The sequence below is a fragment of the Rhinatrema bivittatum genome, chromosome 11, assembly GCF_901001135.1.
Source record: "Rhinatrema bivittatum chromosome 11, aRhiBiv1.1, whole genome shotgun sequence".
Classification (NCBI taxonomy): domain Eukaryota; kingdom Metazoa; phylum Chordata; class Amphibia; order Gymnophiona; family Rhinatrematidae; genus Rhinatrema; species Rhinatrema bivittatum.
In genome coordinates this window covers 51,384,188-51,404,978 of record NC_042625.1, presented here as the reverse complement: position 1 = coordinate 51,404,978, position 20,791 = coordinate 51,384,188, and the positions used below count along the sequence as shown (strand labels likewise).

General features: G+C 46.3%; 1 protein-coding gene across 4 annotated transcripts in view; it reads right to left on the bottom strand.

Annotated features, from left to right (window-relative positions):
- Positions 1 to 20,791, bottom strand: part of MED15 (mediator complex subunit 15) — a 211,183-nt gene that overhangs the window by 138,505 nt on the left and 51,887 nt on the right. For all 4 annotated transcript variants that reach the window (XM_029571062.1, XM_029571059.1, XM_029571061.1 and 1 more), the window contains exon 8: positions 7,892 to 8,044. In XM_029571062.1, coding sequence (XP_029426922.1) covers positions 7,892 to 8,044 — 153 coding nt within the window. The remainder of the gene's footprint in view (positions 1 to 7,891; positions 8,045 to 20,791) is intronic.

Genomic DNA, 20,791 nt, shown 5'->3' with positions numbered 1-20,791 from the left:
ACAACCTCCAAGGCAAATCTTACAAAGATGCCCTTTAAAGGATCACTCCTTTATAGAAACATAGAAATGACGGCAGAAGAAGACCAAACGGCCCATCCAGTCTGCCCAGCAAGCTTCACACATTTTCGGAAGTGAAATGGAAATGCAGGCCAGTAAAAGAGGTGAATCTCCAGTTCCCTGGCTATCAGAAGATAAGAGAAAGCAGTTACAATGCCTCTCGCCTATGAGGGGTCGATTCAGGGGCTCCCAACACTTTCGCCCCTACAGAAACTCGACATTTCAGAGGTCTTGGCCCTTTGGGAGGTCTCAGTCCTTTCGTAGTCGACAGCCCATGAGAGGAGCAAGCTCGGGTTCAGGTTCGTCCTGAACCCGCCAATGAAAATTTGCCGACCCACCCTCAGAACGAGGAGATAGGGGGTCAACTGTCCATCTTCTAACAGATTTGGGCTGAGATCACTTCGGAAAAATGGATACTGGAGGTCATACGAGAAGTTTTTGGGTACTTGCCAGGTTCTTATGGCCTGGATTGGCCACTGTTGGAAACAGGATGCTGGGCTTGATGGACCCTTGGTCTGACCCAGTATGGCATTTTCTTATGTTCTTATGTTCTTAAGGATATGTGTTGGAATTTCACAGCACTCCTCAGGACCTATTCATGTCATCTCCTTGCCACTCCCAGCACAAGAAGCAGGTAGTGAAGACTAGTCTTTTAAGGCACCTCAGGATGTGGTACTGGGTCACCATTAACAGTTACAGGCTCTGCCCTTTGGCCTAGCCACTGCCCCCAAAGCATTTTCCAAGATTATGGTGGTCTAGCAGCAGTATTGAGAAAAGAGGGAATCCTGGTGCACCTGTACTTGGGCGACTGGTTGATCCAGGCCAAGTCCGTGGAAGAGAGTCTCCGGATGATCAGCAGGGTGACGTCCTTGCTTCAGGAACTTGGTTGGGTCATAAACTTGGAGAAATGCAATCTCAAGCCCTCCCAGTCCTTGCAATATTTGGGAATCCGGTTCGACAACAAGCAGGGCAAGGTCTTCCTTCTGACTACACGGATAAGGAAGCTGATGTCCCAAGTGCATCAGCTGATGAGCACAATACGTCCAACAGTGTGGAGCTATCTCCAAGTTCTCGGTTTGATGGCGGCAATCCTGGAGATAGTGCCGTGGCAAGGGCACATATGTGACCACTTCAATGCTCACTACTGTCACACTGGAACCTGCAGTCTCAAGACTATTCGATTCGCCTCCACTTAACGATCAGAGTATGCTCTCGGCTCCAGTGGCTACAGGAAGCTGAACAGGGGTGTACCCCGGTCCTCTCCGAACTGGCTGATCCTCACAACAGACATGAGCCCCCAGGGCTGGAGAGCTCACTGTCAGGAACTGAGGAACCAGGGACATTGGACCAAGGAAGAAACCCTCTAGAACATCAACCACCTGGAAGCCCGGGCAGTCAGACTGGCATGTCTACAATTCTGCCACAGACTCCAGAGTCAAGCGGTCCATGTAATGTCGGACAACACAATGACTGTAGCCTACATCAACCGCCAGGATGGAACCAAAAACCAGCAAATGTCACAGGAGATAGATCTCTTTATGGAATGGGTGGAAGTACATCTACAGATGATCTCAGCCTTCCACACTGCAGGAAAAAGACAACAACATCAGAGCAGAGTTTCTAAGCAGGGAGAGTCTGGATCCAGGAGAGTGGGTGTTGTCGGCGAAAGCCTTTCAGCTGATAGTAGATTGCTGGGGTCTCCCGTCCATCAACCTGCTGGCCGCATCTCACAGTAAAAGTTCCCCGATACTTCAGTCGCAGAAAAGATCAGTGATCCCTGAGGACAGATGCTCTCGTTCAGACCTGACTGGAAGAAGAGTTGCTATGTGCTTTCCTTTCGTGGCCCCTGCTGGGCAGGGTCATTCGCAAAATCGAGCACCACAGGGGATTAGTCCTAGTAGCTCCAGTCAGGCCCAGGCATCTGTGGTATGTGGACATGCAGAGACTCCTGGGAGAGACCTCCCTGTGCCTCTCACCACACAGGCACCTGCTACAGCAGGGACCAGTCCTTCACAAGGATCCAACTCGATTCGGTCCGGCCCTTGAGATGGATCACCTGATGAAGTGAGGATATTCTGCGGCGGTAATTGCCAATTTACACCGCGCACGGAAGTTCCCTACGTCCCTAACCTATGAGGCCTGGTGCGAGGAACGCAGTTCCCCCCTCAGGCGGTCAAAATCCCACTAATTTTGGAATTTTTGCAGGTCGGCTTGAATAACTGTTTGACCCTTAACTCCTTGAGTGTCCAGGTAGCGGCTCTCTCCTTTTACAGGGGTGAGGTGAACAGAACCCGCCAGTCGGCTCATCCGGACATGGCCCATTTTTTTGACAGGGATGAAGCACCTCCGGCCACCCCTCTGTTGGCCGGTTCCCTTGTGGAATCTTAATCTAGTATTAGATTTTTTGGCAGGGCCCTCCTTTCGGCCACTGCGCAGTCTTTCCTTGCATTTATTAACCTTGAAAACGGTGTTCCTGGTGGCTATATATATGGCCCGTTGCATCTCTGAACTACAGGCATTGTCGTGTTGGGAACTGTTCCTCCGGATGACTCAGGAGCATTACAGCTTCGTACCGCCCATCCTTCTTGCCCAAGGTAGTCTCGGAGTTTTATTTGAAATCAGTCCAATTCATTGCCATCCCTAGATAAGCACGTGGAAGAAAACCACCTCCTCAGTCATTTGAATGTCAGTAGACTTTTGATGCGGTATCTGGAAGTTTCAGAACCGGTCGAAAGGAAGGAAGCGGGGCGAACCAGCTTTGCGGGCTACCATAGCTCGCTGGATTAAGGAGGTCATGGGAGCCTATGGGAAGGCAGGAAAGCCATTATATTCTCAGATTAAAGCTCATTCACTAGGGCTCAGGCAGTCTCATGAGTGGAAGCTGGACTGCTGTCTCCCATCGATATTTGCCAAGCAGAGACATGGTCCTCCTTGCACATCTTCTCCAGGTTCTATCGCCTGGAATTACAGGCCAGAGAAGATTCAGCCTTTGCAAGGGCGGTGTTAACAAGACTGTGGGCAGCCTCCCACCCTGATCGGGAGTAGCTTTTGTATATCCCATTGGTCCTGAGTCCATCTGGCTACATGCTAGGAAATGGAGAAATTACTTACCTGATAATTTCGATTTCTTTAGTGTAGTTAGATGGACTCAGCATCCCGCCTTTGGCTGCACAAGAACTGTGCCAAGGATTCACCCGTGGAGTGGATATAGAGTCCAAGACATTATGAGTGAGCTGTCATCCAATCCCTAGATCAGGGCATCTATATTTTTACTGGGGTTCAATGTTTCTGATTGGTTGAGTACAGTTACGGTTATCTGTTTTTAATCATATTTTTAATCAAGTTTTTTCAATAGTATGTCCACAATGGTTTTTGAAGAGAATACTGAAGGGCTGAGGTCACTGCAAGGGTGTATCTAGGGTGACATCAGCTTTGAAATCTGACTCCGTCTCCATCTGCTGGCAGGGGAGCATAACCCATTGGTCCAAGTCCATCTGTCTACATTAAGGAAAATGAAATTATCAGGAAAGTAATTTCTCCATTATCAGACATTTGTCTGAATGGGACTTCTGTAGTTGGAAACTTCCATTTTGGTAATGAGCAATCTCCAATTTTCCTTAAAGTGCGAAGTTCTACAGAAAATGGCTTCCTCATAGGCTTCTGCGCAGTTTGTGTTAGAAGGTCACAGACATATTTGAAAATCATTCCTGGTAATTCTCTTTTACATTAACCTCCAAATGCTGCAAAACCTGAAAATACTAAAAATTGCTTGAACAGCTGAGTTTCTGAGACATCGCCAATTCCCATCAGAAGAGAAGCACAAAGTCTCCAATGAAAGTTATCAGAGCTTAAAGAGATTCAGCATGCTTCTTCTCCAGACTCATTAAAACTGTACAGCGAGACCCAATCTCCATAAAAAGGAAACAATATTACTTGCTGGATGAACCCAAAAAATGTTTCACCTTATGAAAACCAATGCATGACATCATTCATCGCATGCCAGTTTGTTCCTTTGTGTCAGTGTTAATTGCATTATTCACTGAAGACAAGGTATAATTTGCTAATTGTTTGGCAGGAGTGGCTGGTGCAGTACGGGGTAGTGGAAGAAAAGGCTGATGGCTTCCTTGTGGTACATTTTGCATGAATGAACTGAAGCAGACAGAAGTACCATCTAGAGAGCCAGAGAATGCAAGTGGTTTGCAGCTGTTACACAAAATATAAAGAAATCATAAAATTCAACACAGAAGGAAAGCAACTGAAAAAAAACCCATAGCATCTTCAGCACAGGCATTAGCTTCCATGCAAAGCTATACATCATTCCAAAGCAAAAACGCAAATTAATCAAGACCTCTGAAAAACACATGCATGCACAAATACAAATCCTAGAAACAGCATGCAACTAATCCCCAATGCAGACAAATCACCCTGCATCAACAGGATTGGGATAACATACACTCCGTATACACCTTACCCAATGGGAACGAGGTTCTCGCACTCCATATACACCTTACCCAATGGGAACGAGGATTTCACACTCCATGTACCCTTATCCAAAGGGAACGAAGACCTCGCGCTCATTGTAGCCTTACCCAATGGGAACAAGGAACTCACGTCCGTGTAGCCTTACCCAATGAAAACGAGAATCTCACACTCCGTGTACCCTTACCCAATGAAAACGAGGATCTCACACTCCATATACCCTTATTCAATACTATATATACCCTTATCCAATGGGAACAAGAATCTCACACACACTGTATACCCTTATCCAATGGCAACGAAGATCATATGCACATTCTGTACATGCCTAACCAATATGGATAATAAACTCAGCTTGCCAACTCCAAGGAGAAGAGAGAAGCAACAGGCTTTTGAGTGTGCCCCAATAGCTGTGAGTCTCCAGGAAGAAAGTAGCCTATATATATACATTTCACTGGTTTTCAAAAATATACACCAGTAAATAACCTACAAGAAAAGGTGTCAACTACATAGGGTTCTATTAATGACTCTCTTCACCAAATAGCTTTTGCATTAAGTCAGCATGTCTAAAAGGGCTTATGTATCTCTCTCTCTTCACCAAATGTTTTATCATTTGTTATTCCAGGAAAAAAAGATAGGGAAATTGGTTCTTACCTGCTAATTTTCGTTCCTGGAATACCCCAGATCAGTCCAGACAAGTGGGTATTGCATCCCTACCAGCAGACGGAGGCAGAGAATAAAATCTTTTCAGGCACTGCTACTTAACAGAGTGTGCCACTTGCAGTCCCTTCTTCTTTCCTTTCTTATCCTCAATGTATTCCCTTTAGAATCCGCCAAATGCTTCATCAGCATCTCCAGGTCCTCCCCAAACAACAATTTTCTTTTGAAGGGGAGATTACAAAGCTGTGCCTTTGACCACACATCCGCTGACCAATTACATAGCTACAAGAGTCTGCGAGCAGCTACCATGGACAGCATATTTCTAGCCAAAGCGTGAAGCATATAATAGAGGGCATCTGCCACGTAGACCAGCTCTGCCTCCAATTGAGCATCCTAGCCAGGATCAGCAGGGGCCCCCCCCCCCCCCGAGGTCTTCTCCTGTGCTTTCTATACCCAGCACAAACAAGCCCTCTGCATTAGACTAGTGCAGACTGCAGCTCTAAAGCTCATAGCAGAGACCTCAAACAGCTTCTTTAACAGGATCTCCAGCTTCCGGTCTTGGACATCTTTCAATGCCGCTGACCCTGCCACAGGGATGATGGTCTTCTTCGTCACCTCCAACACTGCCGCATCAACCTTTGGAAGCTTCCAAAGCTCTAAGGTGTTCTCCAGCAGGGGATACAACCTGGCCATAGCCCTAGCCATCTTCAATCCTGCTTTGGGAAATCCCATTCCTGGTCAATCAGCTTCTTCACCTTCTTCGGTAAAAGAAAGGCCTTTGGCGGTCCACGGAGCCCCTCCAACAACCGGGTTTACCCCCTTGTTGTCAGAATCCTCCTGCATAACCTTAATCCTCAGCTTCTCCAGAACCTGAGGGATGATGGGCTTCAACTCTTCTTTATGGAATAACCTGACCACGTTTGGGTCATCCCCTTCCACCAGTGACATCCTCCACATCCAAGTCACCACCCACCGGGCCAGTTGCAGGATCTGTACCCTGACCAGCGCGCCATGGTCAAAGTGCAGAATTCCCTGAGGATCGTTATTGACAAATCTTCAGAGGAGTCCTCCTCCACTCATGACCGATCCAGGCCCAACAGGTGCAAAATGTCCCCCGACTTCGGATGCACCTCATCCTGAGACTTCTTAGCCTTTCCTCGTCATCTGTGTGTCGCCGGCCACTTAGCTGCCAGTTCCTTCTTGGCAAGGTAGGCCTCATGCAATAACAAAACAAAATCCGCTGAAAATCTATCACCGTTCCTCTGCTCTGCAGCTGCCAGGTCCTCCCCCTGGTCCTGCTCTCGTGGGAAGAGGAGTCTCTGCACTCCCTATCTATGACAGGGCTCCTGCCACATGGAGCCAAAATGACCACCGTCTCTTTCACTTCCTACCCCTGGGCCTCCTGTACCCGACAGACTTTCCCCGCCGTGGGAGGTGGCATGATCAGCAACACGGCCCACAGCTAAAAATAACCCCGAGCAGGAGTGAAGAAAAGCAGACACTGTCCTGGCTCCGAGTGCTGAAAAACCGCAAGAGCCGCGCGGTTCCCTGCACATTCCGATGCCAAGCCGACTGCCAACTACTCCTGCCTAGAGCAGGCCTACCCAACACTTTTTTTTTCTTAAAGAAGCATCCTCCCAAGCAGTCCAGAAAAACCAAAAAGAAAGTTATACTTTCCTGTTTCTGGGTGCTCCTGGCTGCTGCAAACGGCCAGACTGGGTGAGAGGGAGCAAACCAGGACCCCTGGCTTTCTCTCCCCCTGGAATCAAGGGTCGAGCCTGGCCAGGGATTTCCAACTACCTGCTTGCCCTGCTGAAACAGAGGGATAGCCCACAAAGGAACCTAACACCTCTGGCAGCACAGTTTTCACTTCTTTATTTATTTATTTTGAACTAAGATCAGACTGCAGGTTTGCACATCTACCATCTGCTGGAGACAGAAAAATACTGAGGGAGTGCAGATGGCACTCTTGGTTAAGTAGCAGGGCCTGAAAAGGTTTTCTTCTCTGTCTCCATCTGCTGGTAGGGACAAAACCCACTTGTCTGGATTGATCTGGGGTATGAACAGGAAAATAGATATTAAAGGTGACAGAGGTGACGCCATTTGCTCAGTGCTCACTCTACCAGGAGATTTGTTCACTGCACAAGACTACCACCTGCATGCAATCGGAGGATTTGCTATGCAGATAGTACTTGAGGTTCCAGCAGAGGCCTAATATAGGTATGTTCTTCCAGCACCAGTCAACCATGCCCTGGCCTCCCAAGGAGCATGCTGATACACTTCATACCATATCACTGATCATCAAAATATTGTTTCAGCCAAACTGGAGGTAGATCTAAAAGCAAAGAGTTCCTACATATTGTGTAGGAGAGAGAGGAAGGGAGGTTAACAGCATAATAGACAGCAAAAACAACAAAGTCTCTGTAGTCTAATTGTACTTGGAAAGAAAAGCATGAGAATGGAACAGACTTTGAAGAGTTCAGAGGAGAATCAGGTTCGATCATACTTCTAGAAGAATAAAATTAAAAACTGTAGAGAGTCTTACTGAATGACTGTAGGTACTCCTCAGTAACATCAAATGCAAAAAGGAGATGTCCTGAAAGAAAGACTCACAGCAAACAAAAAGCAAACAGTCTGTCTGGTATTATTCCAAGCACTGCCATGCACCAGTCACATTGCCTCAGAAAGCCCTCACCTGGCCTCCTGCAGCTGCCATTTGAGAAGCTTGAGCCTGTGCCTGAGCCTGCACTGCTTGAACGGCTTGAACTGCTGCTGCTGCTGCTGCTGCTGCCACCTGCTGCTGATGCTGCGGCTGTGGCTGGTGTTGCTGCACTATTTGAGCTCGTGCCTTAAATGTGAAAGAAAAGAAGAATGTTAAGAACATAAGAACATGCTATACTGGGTCAGACCAAGGGTCCATCAAGCCCAGCATCCTGTTTCCAACAGTGGCCAATCCAGGCCATAAGAACCTGGCAAGTGCCCAAAAACTAAGTCTATTCCATGTTACCGTTGCTAGTAATAGCAGTGGCTATTTTCTAAGTCAACTCAATTAATAGCAGGTAATGGACTTCTCCTCCAAAAACTTATCCAATTCTTTTTTAAACACAGCTATACTAACTGCACTAACCACATCCTCTGGCAACAAATTCCAGAGTTTAATTGTGTATTGAGTGAAAAAGAACTTTCTCCGATTAGTTTTAAATGTGCCACAAGCTAACTTCATGGAGTGCCCCCTAGTCTTTCTATTATCCGAAAGAGTAAATAACAGATTCACATTTACCCGTTCTAGACCTCTCATGATTTTAAACATCTCTATCATATCCCCCCTCAGCAGTCTCTTCTCCAAGCTGAAAAGTCCTAACCTCTTCAGCCTTTCCTCATAGGGGAGCTGTTCCATCCCCTGTATCATTTTGGTCGCCCTTCTCTGTACCTTCTCCATCGCAATTATATCTTTTTTGAGATGCAGCGACCAGAATTGTACACAGTACAATGTTAGCATTCATTGAATGGGGTCATTGTAAAAATTCTTCCCTGAACAATCCCCAACCAGCCCCAGTAGCTTACCTGCCACATCCCAGGAAGCTAAAATTACCCCCAAGTCACCAGACCTGTAGGCCCATCAATCTCAGACTCACATCACAGCCAGCTAGGGGCCCATCATCTTCCGGTCTGAACTCAGAACCACAGCACATCACATCTCTCAACCCCCCAAAATCCTCTTAATTTCACAACATATGCTTAGGTACCCCCCGGCTGCAACAAAACAAATACCAGAGCATGGGAAGGAGGGTGGGTGGGAGAAAGTTTGAAGCCATGAAATTGCGGCTACCACCCGTTCTGTTCAGAAACCAGATCTCAAGGAAGGGGAGGGGATGGAAAATTCAAATAGTCCCCATGCACCTGGACCAACCACAACTTGCTATGGGCTGTGCCCATGGCGATGTCAGAGGACTGAAACGGTCGAGTGAGGTTATCAAATTTTCGGATGATACAAATGTATTCAGAGTAGTTAAATCACAAGCGGATTGTGATACAGGAGGACCTTGCGAGACTGGAACATTGGGCATCCAAATGGCAGATGAAATTTAAAGTGGACAAGTGCAAGGTGTTGCATATAGGGAAAAATAATTCATGCAGAAGTTACACGATGTTAGGTTCCATATTAGGAGCTACCACCCAGGAAAAAGATCTAGGCATCATAGTGGATAATACTTTGAAATCGTCAGCTCAGTGTGCTGCAGCAGTCAAAAAAGCAAACAGAATGTTAGGAATTATTAGGAAGAGAATGGTTAATAAAATGGAAAATGTCACAATGCCTCTGTATCGCTCCATGGTGAGACCGCACCTTGAATACTGTGTACAATTCTGGTCGCCACATCTCAAAAAAGATATAGTTGCGATGGAGAAGGTACAGAGAAGGGCAATCAAAATGATAAAGGGGATGGAACAACTCCCCTATGAGGAAAGGCTGAAGAGGCTAGGGCTGTTCAGCTTGGAGAAGAGACCGCTGAGGGGGGATATGATAGAGGTCTTTAAAATCATGAGAGGTCTTGAACGAGTAAATGTGAATCAGTTATTTACACTTTTGGGTAATAGAAGGACTAGGGGGCATTCCATGAAGTTAGCAAGTAGCACATTTAAGACTAATCAGAGAAAATTCTTTTTCACTCAACGCACAATTAAGTTCTGGAATTTGTTGTCAGAGGATGTGGTTAGTGCAGTTAGTGTAGCTGGGTTCAAAAAAGGTTTGGCTAAGTTCTTGGAGGAGAAGTCCATTAACTGCTATTAATAAAGTTGACTTTGGGAATGGCCTCTGCTATTACTGGCATCAGTAGCATGGGATCTTCTTAATGTTTGGGTACTTGCCAGGTTCTTGTGGCCTGGTTTGGCCTCTGTTTGAAACAGGATGCTGGGCTTGATGGACCCTTGTCTGACCCAGCATGGCAATTTCTTATGTTCTTATGTTCTTGTAGTTCCCCTCCCCTCTCCCCAGGACCAAATGGTCACAAGGATTGGTCTTGCCAAGCAAAAGAGGGAGAGAGAGGAGGCATAGCCATATCTGTGGGACCAGCCCACACTGCCATTTCAGAAGCATGTTCCTGACATAAGGTTACTCCCTGACACAAGGTTAACTTATCTCTTATATAGCTGCAGAGAAGCATATACCTAATACAATTAACAATTAACTGCTTCTTGCTTGTGACAGGTATCTCAGCAGAGTAAACAAACAGTTCTCAGAAATAGGGAAGAGTAAACAGACGTAGATTAGCTTCCTGAAAAAAGCATCTGGTATTGCTCTGTGGCTTTGTATGCTTGGATTTCATGGAGGGGGGTGGTAAAGTTGCTTCCCCCCCAAGCACTCAGAGGTGTCATAGAATAAGATAAAAGATGCAGCAAACTGTAACAGACAGAAGGACAGAGAGACATTCTGCAACCTTGAGCTCTTCTAAAGAAGGGATTGTGCCATGTAAGGAACATATTGCATTGCATGGTTATTATACCTGCTCTATTTGTAGATCATTTCTTCTTTTGCATTATTTTCATAACTGAGCACATATAATATATATTAATTGGACTGGGAGCTACAGTCATGCTGACTTGGTGGGTGAATGTAGTATGAAGTGTCTTAAGTACAGAATCTTGTCAGAGAGGGAGACTGCAAGATCTTGGTCCTCACCACACACACAGCATGAAATGGAACATCCTGCAATCATGAGACCTGAATCCAGCCACTAGATATCACTACTGCACAAAGACTATGACTCCCAGCACCAGCCAACCTGACCTGGAAATCAAACCCAGGCCCTCTGCTTGGCAGCATGCAGCATTGGTGATGTGGATACTCATAGGCCTCTTAGTTTCAATGAAACACTTTTTGACACGTTACACATTCTTAGATGCACTGGATGGCCGGCGCCATCTTTAAAAATGGCGCCGGCCATCCAGTGCTCCTACCATGTGACAGGGGCTGGCCAATGGCACGGATACCCTGTCACATGGTAAGGGCAAAGGCCATCGGCGCCATTTTTATTAGTGGCAGCCGATGGCCCGAGAGTGGGAGATCGCTCCCGGGACCCCCACTGGACCACCAGGTACCTGTAAAAAGTTTTTTGGGGGGGGGGGGTCGGGAGGGTGGGGGAAGCTAAAGGATTAGTTTTAAACGGTCGGGGTGGGTTTTTTGTTTATCGGCTCGGGCGCAGCCGATAAACAAAACCACAATCGGGCCAGACGAAAAAAAAACATGATGTGAATCGGAACCGGAATCAGAACCAATTCCAGTTCACATCTCTATTACCGGTACCTCCTTCTCTGCCTCTCAGATCTCGCACATGAGCGTCTGCGCCGCTTCACTGCAGACCTCAGGAGCGAGATCTGAGAGGCAGAGAAGGAGGTACCGGTAATAGGATACAAGGGCGGGCCAGAGGGATGCATTACCGCTCTGATAGTCTTGGAGACAGGGAGGGCTGGGCAAGCAGGGAGAGCTGACCAATCCAAGCAGGATTTGTATACAACCACCAGCCAATCGCCGGTAAGGTACATCACTTGCCGTGATTGGCTGGTTGTTGTATACTGGGTACCACATACAGTATATCACCAGTACATACAGTACAATATACAAATGTCCAACAGTCAAAACCCCATCATGGCTCCACCAGCAAGAAGAAAGAAATATGAAGCCAGTTTCAAACTTAAAAGTTGTAAACTTTGCTATGGAACGTAATAACTGCGCTGCTGCAAGACAATATGGAGTAACAGAAAAGATGGTTCGAGACTGGAAAGCAAATAAAAAAGCATTAAAGAGTATGCCAAGGAGTAAGTATGCATTAAGAAGAGGCACCCCACATTGGCCAGAACTCGAAAAACACGTAGCAGATATGGTGAATGAGATCGCCAAAATGGTTATGTAGTGACATGAAATAAAATACGTTTGTTGGCACTTCAGTGGGCCAAATCTAACCCAGATCACAGCAACAGATTTAAGGCTACTGTATCCTGGTGTACTAGATTCATGGCAAGGCATAATATGGTACTGAGGCAAAAGACGAAAATTGCCCAAAAATTACCTGCAAATCTTGATAGCAAAGTAAATAGTTTCCATCAATACGTAATACAACAGCGCACTAAACATGGCTATCTGTTAAGTAGTATTGGAAATATGGATGAAACTCCAATGAATTTTGATATGGCTGGAAATAAAACTGTCCATCAAAAAGGTGAAAAAACAATTTTAATTAAAACAACAGGGCATGAGAAATCCAGTTTTACAGTGGTATTAGGATGCACAGCTGATGGCATCAAACTGAGACCAATGATTATTTTTAAAAGAAAAACAATGCCGAAACTCAAGTTCCCTGTTGGTTGCTTTGTACATGTGAATGAAAAAGGATGGATTGATGAAGAAGGGGTAAAGCTATGGCTTGATAATGTATGGAGCAGGCGACCAGGTGGACTTATTCAAAAATGTAGTCTACTGGTGTGGGATATGTTCAGGGCTCATTTAACTCCCAGCACCAAGCAAAGGCTTGCAAGATTAAATACACATGCGGCAGTTATTCCTGCAGGATTGACATCGTTGGTACAGCCACTGGACGTGTGCCTAAACAAGCCATTTAAAGATCGCATTCGAGAACAGTGGAATGAATGGATGGTTAGCAGCGAAAAGTCATTCACAAAAGGAGGAAACATGCATGCTCCACAGTTGGATGTTTTGTGCAAGTTTGTCATAAAAGCCTGGAATGATATTGATGCAAAAACAGTAATCAAGTCTTTCAAGAAGTGTGGCATATCAAATTCATTAGATGGTATGGAGGACGACTACTTGTGGCAAGATGAAGAGGAAGCCGAAGCTGAGACCACACCATCTGATACGGAATTTGATCCATACGATGACTGCCTTACAAATGTATCACAAGATGTCATTGATGTACTTATGATATCAGATGACGAACAGGAGGATTTTGAAGGCTTTTAAAGGGAAACTGTCACACCAGCAAAACCTGTAAAAATACCGTAGCTTGCAGTTATGATGGGCGTTGCTAACTCGCCAGGGACTTGCCCGGCACTTGCTCTCTCTCTATTGTTTGTTATCTTCCTCCTATCATCATCAGTTCCAGTTTGGTTGACAGCTTAGAAAACAAACAGCATGGCAGCTCCCATGGGTTTATTGTCTTATCCTTCCTTTCAGCTTCAGAGTGAATTAGGAAAAGTTTAATCCACTTGCACTGTTTTATGTTTACATATTTGATGACAAACAGCCTTATGTTTATAAGTGACAGTTTTCCTGCTAAGTACTTGTATGTCATAAGCATTTGAATTAAAATTACCATACTGAAATCAAATCTGATGTTTTTTTAATTTTTACCATATGTGCGTTGGAAGAAGGGTAGTCTTATACGGCAAGTATATCCCAAACTCTATATTTTAACTGGAAAAGTTGGGGGTCGTCTTATACGCCGGAAAATACGGTATATAACCTACTGTAGGGGTTGGAAATATACAACTGTAAATTTTATATAATACGTTATCAGTAAAATCATTTGAGAGGGAGTTTATGCTACTGTCTTGCATGGCACTCTGCCTCTCCATAAAAAGGTACCATATTATTTAATATGTAAGACTTCTATTATTCTATAGCATTTAAATAAAAAGCTTTTCTCTATACCTGTTGGCTTTAAACAACTATTTTCAAAGAACCCCAACACTGGCACTGAGCCACCAAAAAAAAGCAGAGTTGCTTACCTGTAACAGGTGTTCTCCAAGGACAGCAGGATGTTAGTCCTCACACATAGGGTAACATCATCAGAAGGAGCCCGGCACAGAAAACTTCTGTCAAAGTTTCAAAATTTTGACTTGGCATACTAAGCATGGCAGGCATGTCCTATACCCACACGTGCATGCGGGAATCCTCTTCAGACTTAAAACATAGAAAGATATTTCAAATAACAAAAATAGTAGAAGCCCAATTCCACGGGGGTGGTGGGCAGATTTCATGAGGACTAACATCCTGCTGTCCTCTGAAAACATCTCTGTTACAGGTAAGCAACCCTGCTTTCTCAGAGGACAAACGGGATGGTAGTCCTCACACATGGGCGAATCCCTAGCTACAGACTGCTCCTCAACAAAAAAAGGGAGCCAATAAACACCAACCAGGTGCCAACGGGCACAACAACAGTGCTATTGGTAACAGAGAGGGAGACAGCCTGAACCTAAACAAAGGGCCCTAGGCAGAGAGAGTTAGGTTCTACACCTCAAACAGGTTCCAAAGGAGAGACTGGCTGAACCTACTGTCACATTGGACATCCATATCCAGACAGTAATGAGATGTGAATGTGTGGAGAGAACTCCTCGTCGCAGCCTTGTAGATCTACTCCACTGGAACTGCTCGCAAGTGGGCCACCAACGTTGCCATGGCTCTGACAGAATGAGCCTTGACTTGATACTCAAGATATAGTCCCGCCTGGGACTAACAGGAGGAGATGCAATCTGCTAGTCAATTGGATAGTGTCTGGCAACAGCAACACTCAACCTATTCTTATCAAAAGAAATAAAAAGGTTGGGTGGATTGTCTATGGGCTTCTATCCACTCCAGAAAGAAGGCTAAGACTCACTTGCAGTCCAAACTGCAAGTGAGTCTTAGCTCGTTTGCCTTTGTGGAATAGGGCCTGGGAAAGAAAGTTGGCAGGACGATAGACTGGTTAAGATGGAAGTCCATCACCATCTTAGGCAGGAACTTAGGATGGGTGCGGAAGACCACCCTGTCATAACAAAACTTAATATAAGGTGGATAAGTCACTAAAGGCTTGGAGCTCACTGACCCTGCAGGCTGAAGTGACTGCCACCAAAAATATGACCTTCCATGTCAGGTACTTCAGGTTACAGGTGCGCAGTCGCTCAAAAGGAGCTTTCATCAGCTGAGCTTGTACCATGCTGAGGTCCCAAGACACAGCAGGAAGCCTTAGGGGAGGCTTCAACTGAAGAAGCCCCACATGAAATGGACAACTATAAGTTGTACAGAGATGGGCGCACCTTCCACATCCTGGTAATATATGCCCTTCGCATTCAGGTGAACCCTAACAGAATTGGTCTTTAAGCCAGCTTCCGAGAGGTGCAGAAGGTAATCAAGCAGTTTTTGTGTGGGGCAAGAGAATGGATCTAGGGCCTTCTGCTCACACCATACAGAAAACCTCCTCCACTTCAGTCCATAGGACTTTCGTGTGGAAGGCTTTCTAGAAGCCACCAGGAACTGAGACACATCAAGCAGCTGCAGGATTAACCTCAATATCCAGACTGAGTGACAGGGCCTGGAGGTAGGGATGCTGCAGCCTGCCCTGATCTTGCGTGATGAGATCTGGGTAAGTCCCCAGACTGATTGGTTTCCAGATGGACAATTCCCATAGGAGTGAAAACCAGACCTGTCTCTGCCAATGAGGGACTATGAGGATCATAGTCCCTCTGTCCTTGCGAAGCTTCAAGGAAATTGGAAGATATGCGTACAGAAGACTCTTGCCCCAGTGACAGCAAAGGGTGTCCAAGGCGGGTTTGCTATCTGTCCTGTACAGGGAGCAGAACAGAGTTACCTTCCTGTTCCAGTAGGAAGCAAACAGATCTATGTCTGGGCTCCCCCAGAGATGGAAGATCCAATTCACTATCTCCTGGTTCAGAGATCACTTGTGGGTCGGAAGGCATGACTCAGTCTTTCTGCCACCACGTTCTCCATACCTGCCAGATACACTGTCCTCAGCACCATCCCGTGGGACAGGACCCATGACCAGATCTGGTCCGTTTTTGTTTTTTTTAATTTTATTTTTATTGAAGTTTCATCAATATACATTGAATACAATGTTAAAGAAAAAAGAAAGAAAATTATTACATCTTCATCATCATCAATCTTTAACAGTGGAAAAATTATTTTCTATATATTATAGAACACTGGGAGAACCAAATATTCAAGCAGATTTCAAAGAAATTACATTATCATCATGCATTATTCACTGAAACTCTGTGTTGTGAACCTGCCTACTAATTTGTCCAACCCTCTTAGCACCTTTAGGAGTGGGAGTCCAAGTATAAATGTAATTGTGCTGGCTCGGCGAAAATGTATCTGTTATTCTGGTATACCACTAAACATCTACACAGGAACCTCAGATAAAACTTAGCACCTCGTTTAATTACTTCCCCTTTCATCATTAGGAAACTTTTCCTTTTCTCTTGCATTTTCCTAGTGATATCCAGAAATATTCTCATTTGATATCCATAGAAAAGCTGATTTTGATTTCGGAAGGATTTTCGTAGAATATTATCTCTGTCACTAGTTTGGGTAAACATCACTAATAACGTTGCTCTGGTCTCGATTTTACTCTCAAAAGATTTTTCCAGGATTTCTGTTAAATTATCTGGTTCTTCCTCATTTCTCTTTTCTTCCTTTTTTTCAGGTAAGTAGATCATTTTTGAAAACATGGGAATAGAGGTCTCAGTATAGCCCAGGATATTAATAAGGTAACTTTTAAAGAAATCCTTAGACGTCATCCATCTGGATTTAGGAAAATTCAAGAGCCTCAAATTATTTCTCCGTATTTCATTTTCTATGAAGTCCATCCATCTCATCATCATGCTTTCAGATTTTATCAAATTACACTGAACTTCTTTCACACCTATAATTTCAGTTTCAACTTCTTCTACCAATTGTATCCTATTCTCCAATCCTTGGGACTTATCTATATTTTGCTTAACCACATTAGTCAAATCATAAATAGCTTTATTCATATTTATAAGTGCCTTCCTTATTTCTTCCAAAGTGATTTTTTCTGAAATTTCCAACGGCGCTTTCACAATCACATTAATCTTGGTCTCCTTACCTCTCCCCTCTAAGAGGCCAGCTTCGCCATTTTCCTTCTGCCGTGCTTCCTCTTCTTCTCTCTTGGAGCCCTCAATCGGGCTCACCTAAGCCGATGGTTGTTCACTGTCTCTTCTCGAGGTATCAGAAGTCCTTGGAGCTAGATGTACCAGCACTGGTTCTAGTTGTTCTGACCCCACACCTTCTGGGGTTCTAAATGGCATTGCTGGAGCTGTTGGAGTCCCGGGGCTCAGTGACGTTTCCTCGGCCTGGGCGTATGGTGGCCGCTCTCCACTGCCGGCGCCCGCAGCCCCACCCTCCGGTCTCGGGTGCACACTACCAAATACCTCCTCCATCCGCGGTTGTTGTGTGGAAAGAGTTGGGGTAGAGGTAAGGTTTTCGCGTATCTTTGCTTTTCTTTTGGTGTGTGGCATATTTGTTAAAGGCAATATAAAACAAGCAAAGAAAGCAGAAATTTTTTAGAAACGCCATGGAGCCGAGATGGATTTGTGTCACAGAGTGGCAGCCATCTTGGTTTTCCCTGGTCCGCTTTCTGACATAGGAGGTATGATCCCGTACCCACCTGCTTGTTGACATACTACATCGCTACCTGGTGGTCTTTTGGATCAGTACAACTTTGTTGGACAGCAAATCTCTGAAAGCCCATAGCACATATCTGATCGTCCGAAGCTCCAGGAAGTTGATCTGGCAACAGCTTTCCTGAGCAGACCAGAGGCCCTGGGTTTGAAGCTACTCTACATGAGCTCCCCAATAGAGGGCAGATGTATCCATTGTTAGGACAATTTGTGAAGGACTCTGGAAAGAGATCTCCTGTTCCTAATTGAAGAGTACCCGCCACCAGGACAGAGTCCCTGAAAGACGGGGTGACTCAGATGAAAACCTGGAAGCTCTGTGTGGCTTGTCGTCGCTGCAACCTCAGGGTCCATTGGGCTCTGTGGAAGTGTACATGTGCCAAGGAAGTGACATGGCCGGTTGCGGCCATGTGGCCCAACAACCTCAACATGTGCCGCGCTGACACCTGCTGGCTCTCCTGGATCTTTGCTGCTAAGGACACTAGAGTGGCAACCCGTGAACGAGGAAGGAAGGTTTTTGCCTGAGCCGTCCTATAAAGTCCAACTGAGATGGGACTTCGGGCAGTTGATGACGAACCCTAGTGACTGCAACACCTGAATGGTCAAGCATGGATCGAATGGCCCCTGTTTGAGCTGTGCTCCTGACCAGCTAATTGTCCAGATAGAGGAAAACATGCACTCCCAGCTTACAAAGGTATGCCCCTACCATGGTTAGGTATTTTGTGAAGACATGCAGGGTTGGCGCTAGCCCAAATGGCAACACTCTGTACTGGAAGTGCTGTTTTCCCATCCCAAATCAGAGATACGTTTTGTGTCTTGGGAAAATCGACACTCCCTTTAGATTGAGGGAACATAGCCAGTCTCTGCTTTGTAGAAAGGGGATCAAGGTGCCCAGGGAAACCATCTTGAACCTTTTTTTTTTTTTTAAGAAAGGTGTTCAAGGCCCTCAGGTGTAGGATGGGATGAAGGAGTCCTGTTCTCTTGGTAATCAGGAAATACCTGGAGTAGAAATCCTCCCTCTCTGCATTGGTGGAACAGGCTCGACCACCCTGGCTATTAAGAGGCTGGAAAGCACCGCAAGTAGGATTTGCTGCCAGACCCCAAAACAGGCATGGGGTGGGACGATTTGACAGGACAACCAATAGATTTAATTAGTACCTTTGATAGACTATGGACAGAGCCCATCCAACATCTTGTGGAGGAGTAGCCTAGTGGTTAGAGCAGTGGGCTATGAACCAGGAGACCAGGGTACGAGTCCCACTGTCGCTCCTTGTGACCTTGGGCAAGTCACTTTACCCTCCATTGCCTCAGATACAAACTTAGATTGTAAGCCCTCTAGGGATAGGGAAATACCTACAGTACCAGTAATCCACTTTGAAGTGCTGCAAAAAGTGGAATATAAATCTAAATAATAAAATAAAATCTTGGGTACAGGCAACTGGCATCAGTTTTGCATCAGTCAAAACCCCGTCCCAGGAGTTGACTGATGCACCGGCTGGGGTTTGGGAGCTGTCTGTTGCCTGGGATGGCTGTGGCAGCACACTTGCTGCTGACAGGAAGGAGGGGGTGGAAGATAGTACCTCGCTGGTGATAGAAAGACTTCCTCTGCACCTGCCTCGCTGGTCTGCTAGATGAGGGCGACGGGTCCGGAATGCCAGCGGAGAGCTGTTGGAGGGTCTCATGGTATTCCCGTAACTGGGCCACCACGTCTCTCACCCTATCTCCAAAGAGATTCTCCCCAGTACACGGCACGTCGGTGAGCCATTCCTGAACCTCTGGACAGAGATCTGAGGCCTGCAGCCATGCCATTCCGTGGGCACAGAATCCCGCTGCAGAGGTCCTTGCTGCCGTTTCAAAAACATTGTAGGTCACCAAGACCTTGTGTTTTCCACACTCCAGGTCCCTTATGCACCAGCAATTAGAAGGAGTCCTGCTGCTGCTAAGGCAGCTGTCCAGCTATCTCCTGCACCTGCTTCCAGAGGTCCCACGAGTACTGACTCTTCTAGAGCTGGTACGAGGCGATACAGGAAATAAGCATGGCCTCCTGGAACTCTTTGCTATGGGAACACCTCCTCACAGTAGCTCCTGTTAACGGGAAGGCGGATGAGGGCTACCGGCTTTGATAAGCGTCAGCCGCCCCGCCAATTGGTGTTGTCCTGGGGGGCACCGAGGAATGGGTTCAAGAGCACTTGGCCCTCGAGGACGGATTTGACAACACCAATTGGCGGGGCGGCTGATGCTTATCAAAGCCGGTAGCCCTCATCCGCCTTCCCATTAACCGGAGCTACTGTGAGGAGGTGTTCCCATAACCTCAACAGCAGCTCCTTAAGATTATTGTGCATTCAGACTGCTACAATTTCCTTAGGAGGCTCCACAAACTGGAGATTTCCAGCATCTTGTACCAGGCATCTTCCTCCTTCAATAACTGAAACAGAAAGGTTTCTGCCATTACCTGCACAAAATCTGCAAAGAATAAGTCCTCCGGTGAGGATCTCCTTCATTCTTTTGGAGGAGATGTTTCTGAAGGGAAACCCTCCAAGCCCTCGGAGAAGGACCCCGCAGTATCATCCCCCCAGAGATCACAGGGACCCTCATCCTCACTGTAATCAACTGGGGATGGGACCCTGGGTACTTGGCCTTTATCCAGTCACTGCCAGACTGGTGCAGGCCCTGGCAAAGCTGGACAGGGGGCAGCAGGCCATGGCATCTCTGCCAGCCTAGGCAGAGCTTCCTCCTTGGAGGAACCGATAATGACCACCATATTAGTTGGGGGAAACATCAGTGCCCTGCTGGCCCTCGATGGCCTCCTGGGAACAGACGCCAGCTGGGTCAGGTATTACACCGATGAGCACATTGAGCTGTTCCAGCAGTGGTTCCATAGCAGACAGAACCAGCGTCAGTGCCATCTGTGCCACAGGACAGATAGCCAGCAGTGCCCACTCCACCGCCAGCTGGATGCAATGCTCCAGCTCCTCCTCGAAAGTTGCCAAAGCCAACACTAACTGGAAGGAAGGAGGGGTGGCCAGATCTTCCTTGGATCCCCGAAGTGGATCAATGACTGGCACCAGGACTGTGGAAACAATGGCAGACCAGCAACATCAATGGAGGATGGGCGCTCCTAGCTGCAAGGTCATTTTGGGGGTATCATGGCATAAGCCGGCACATTCCC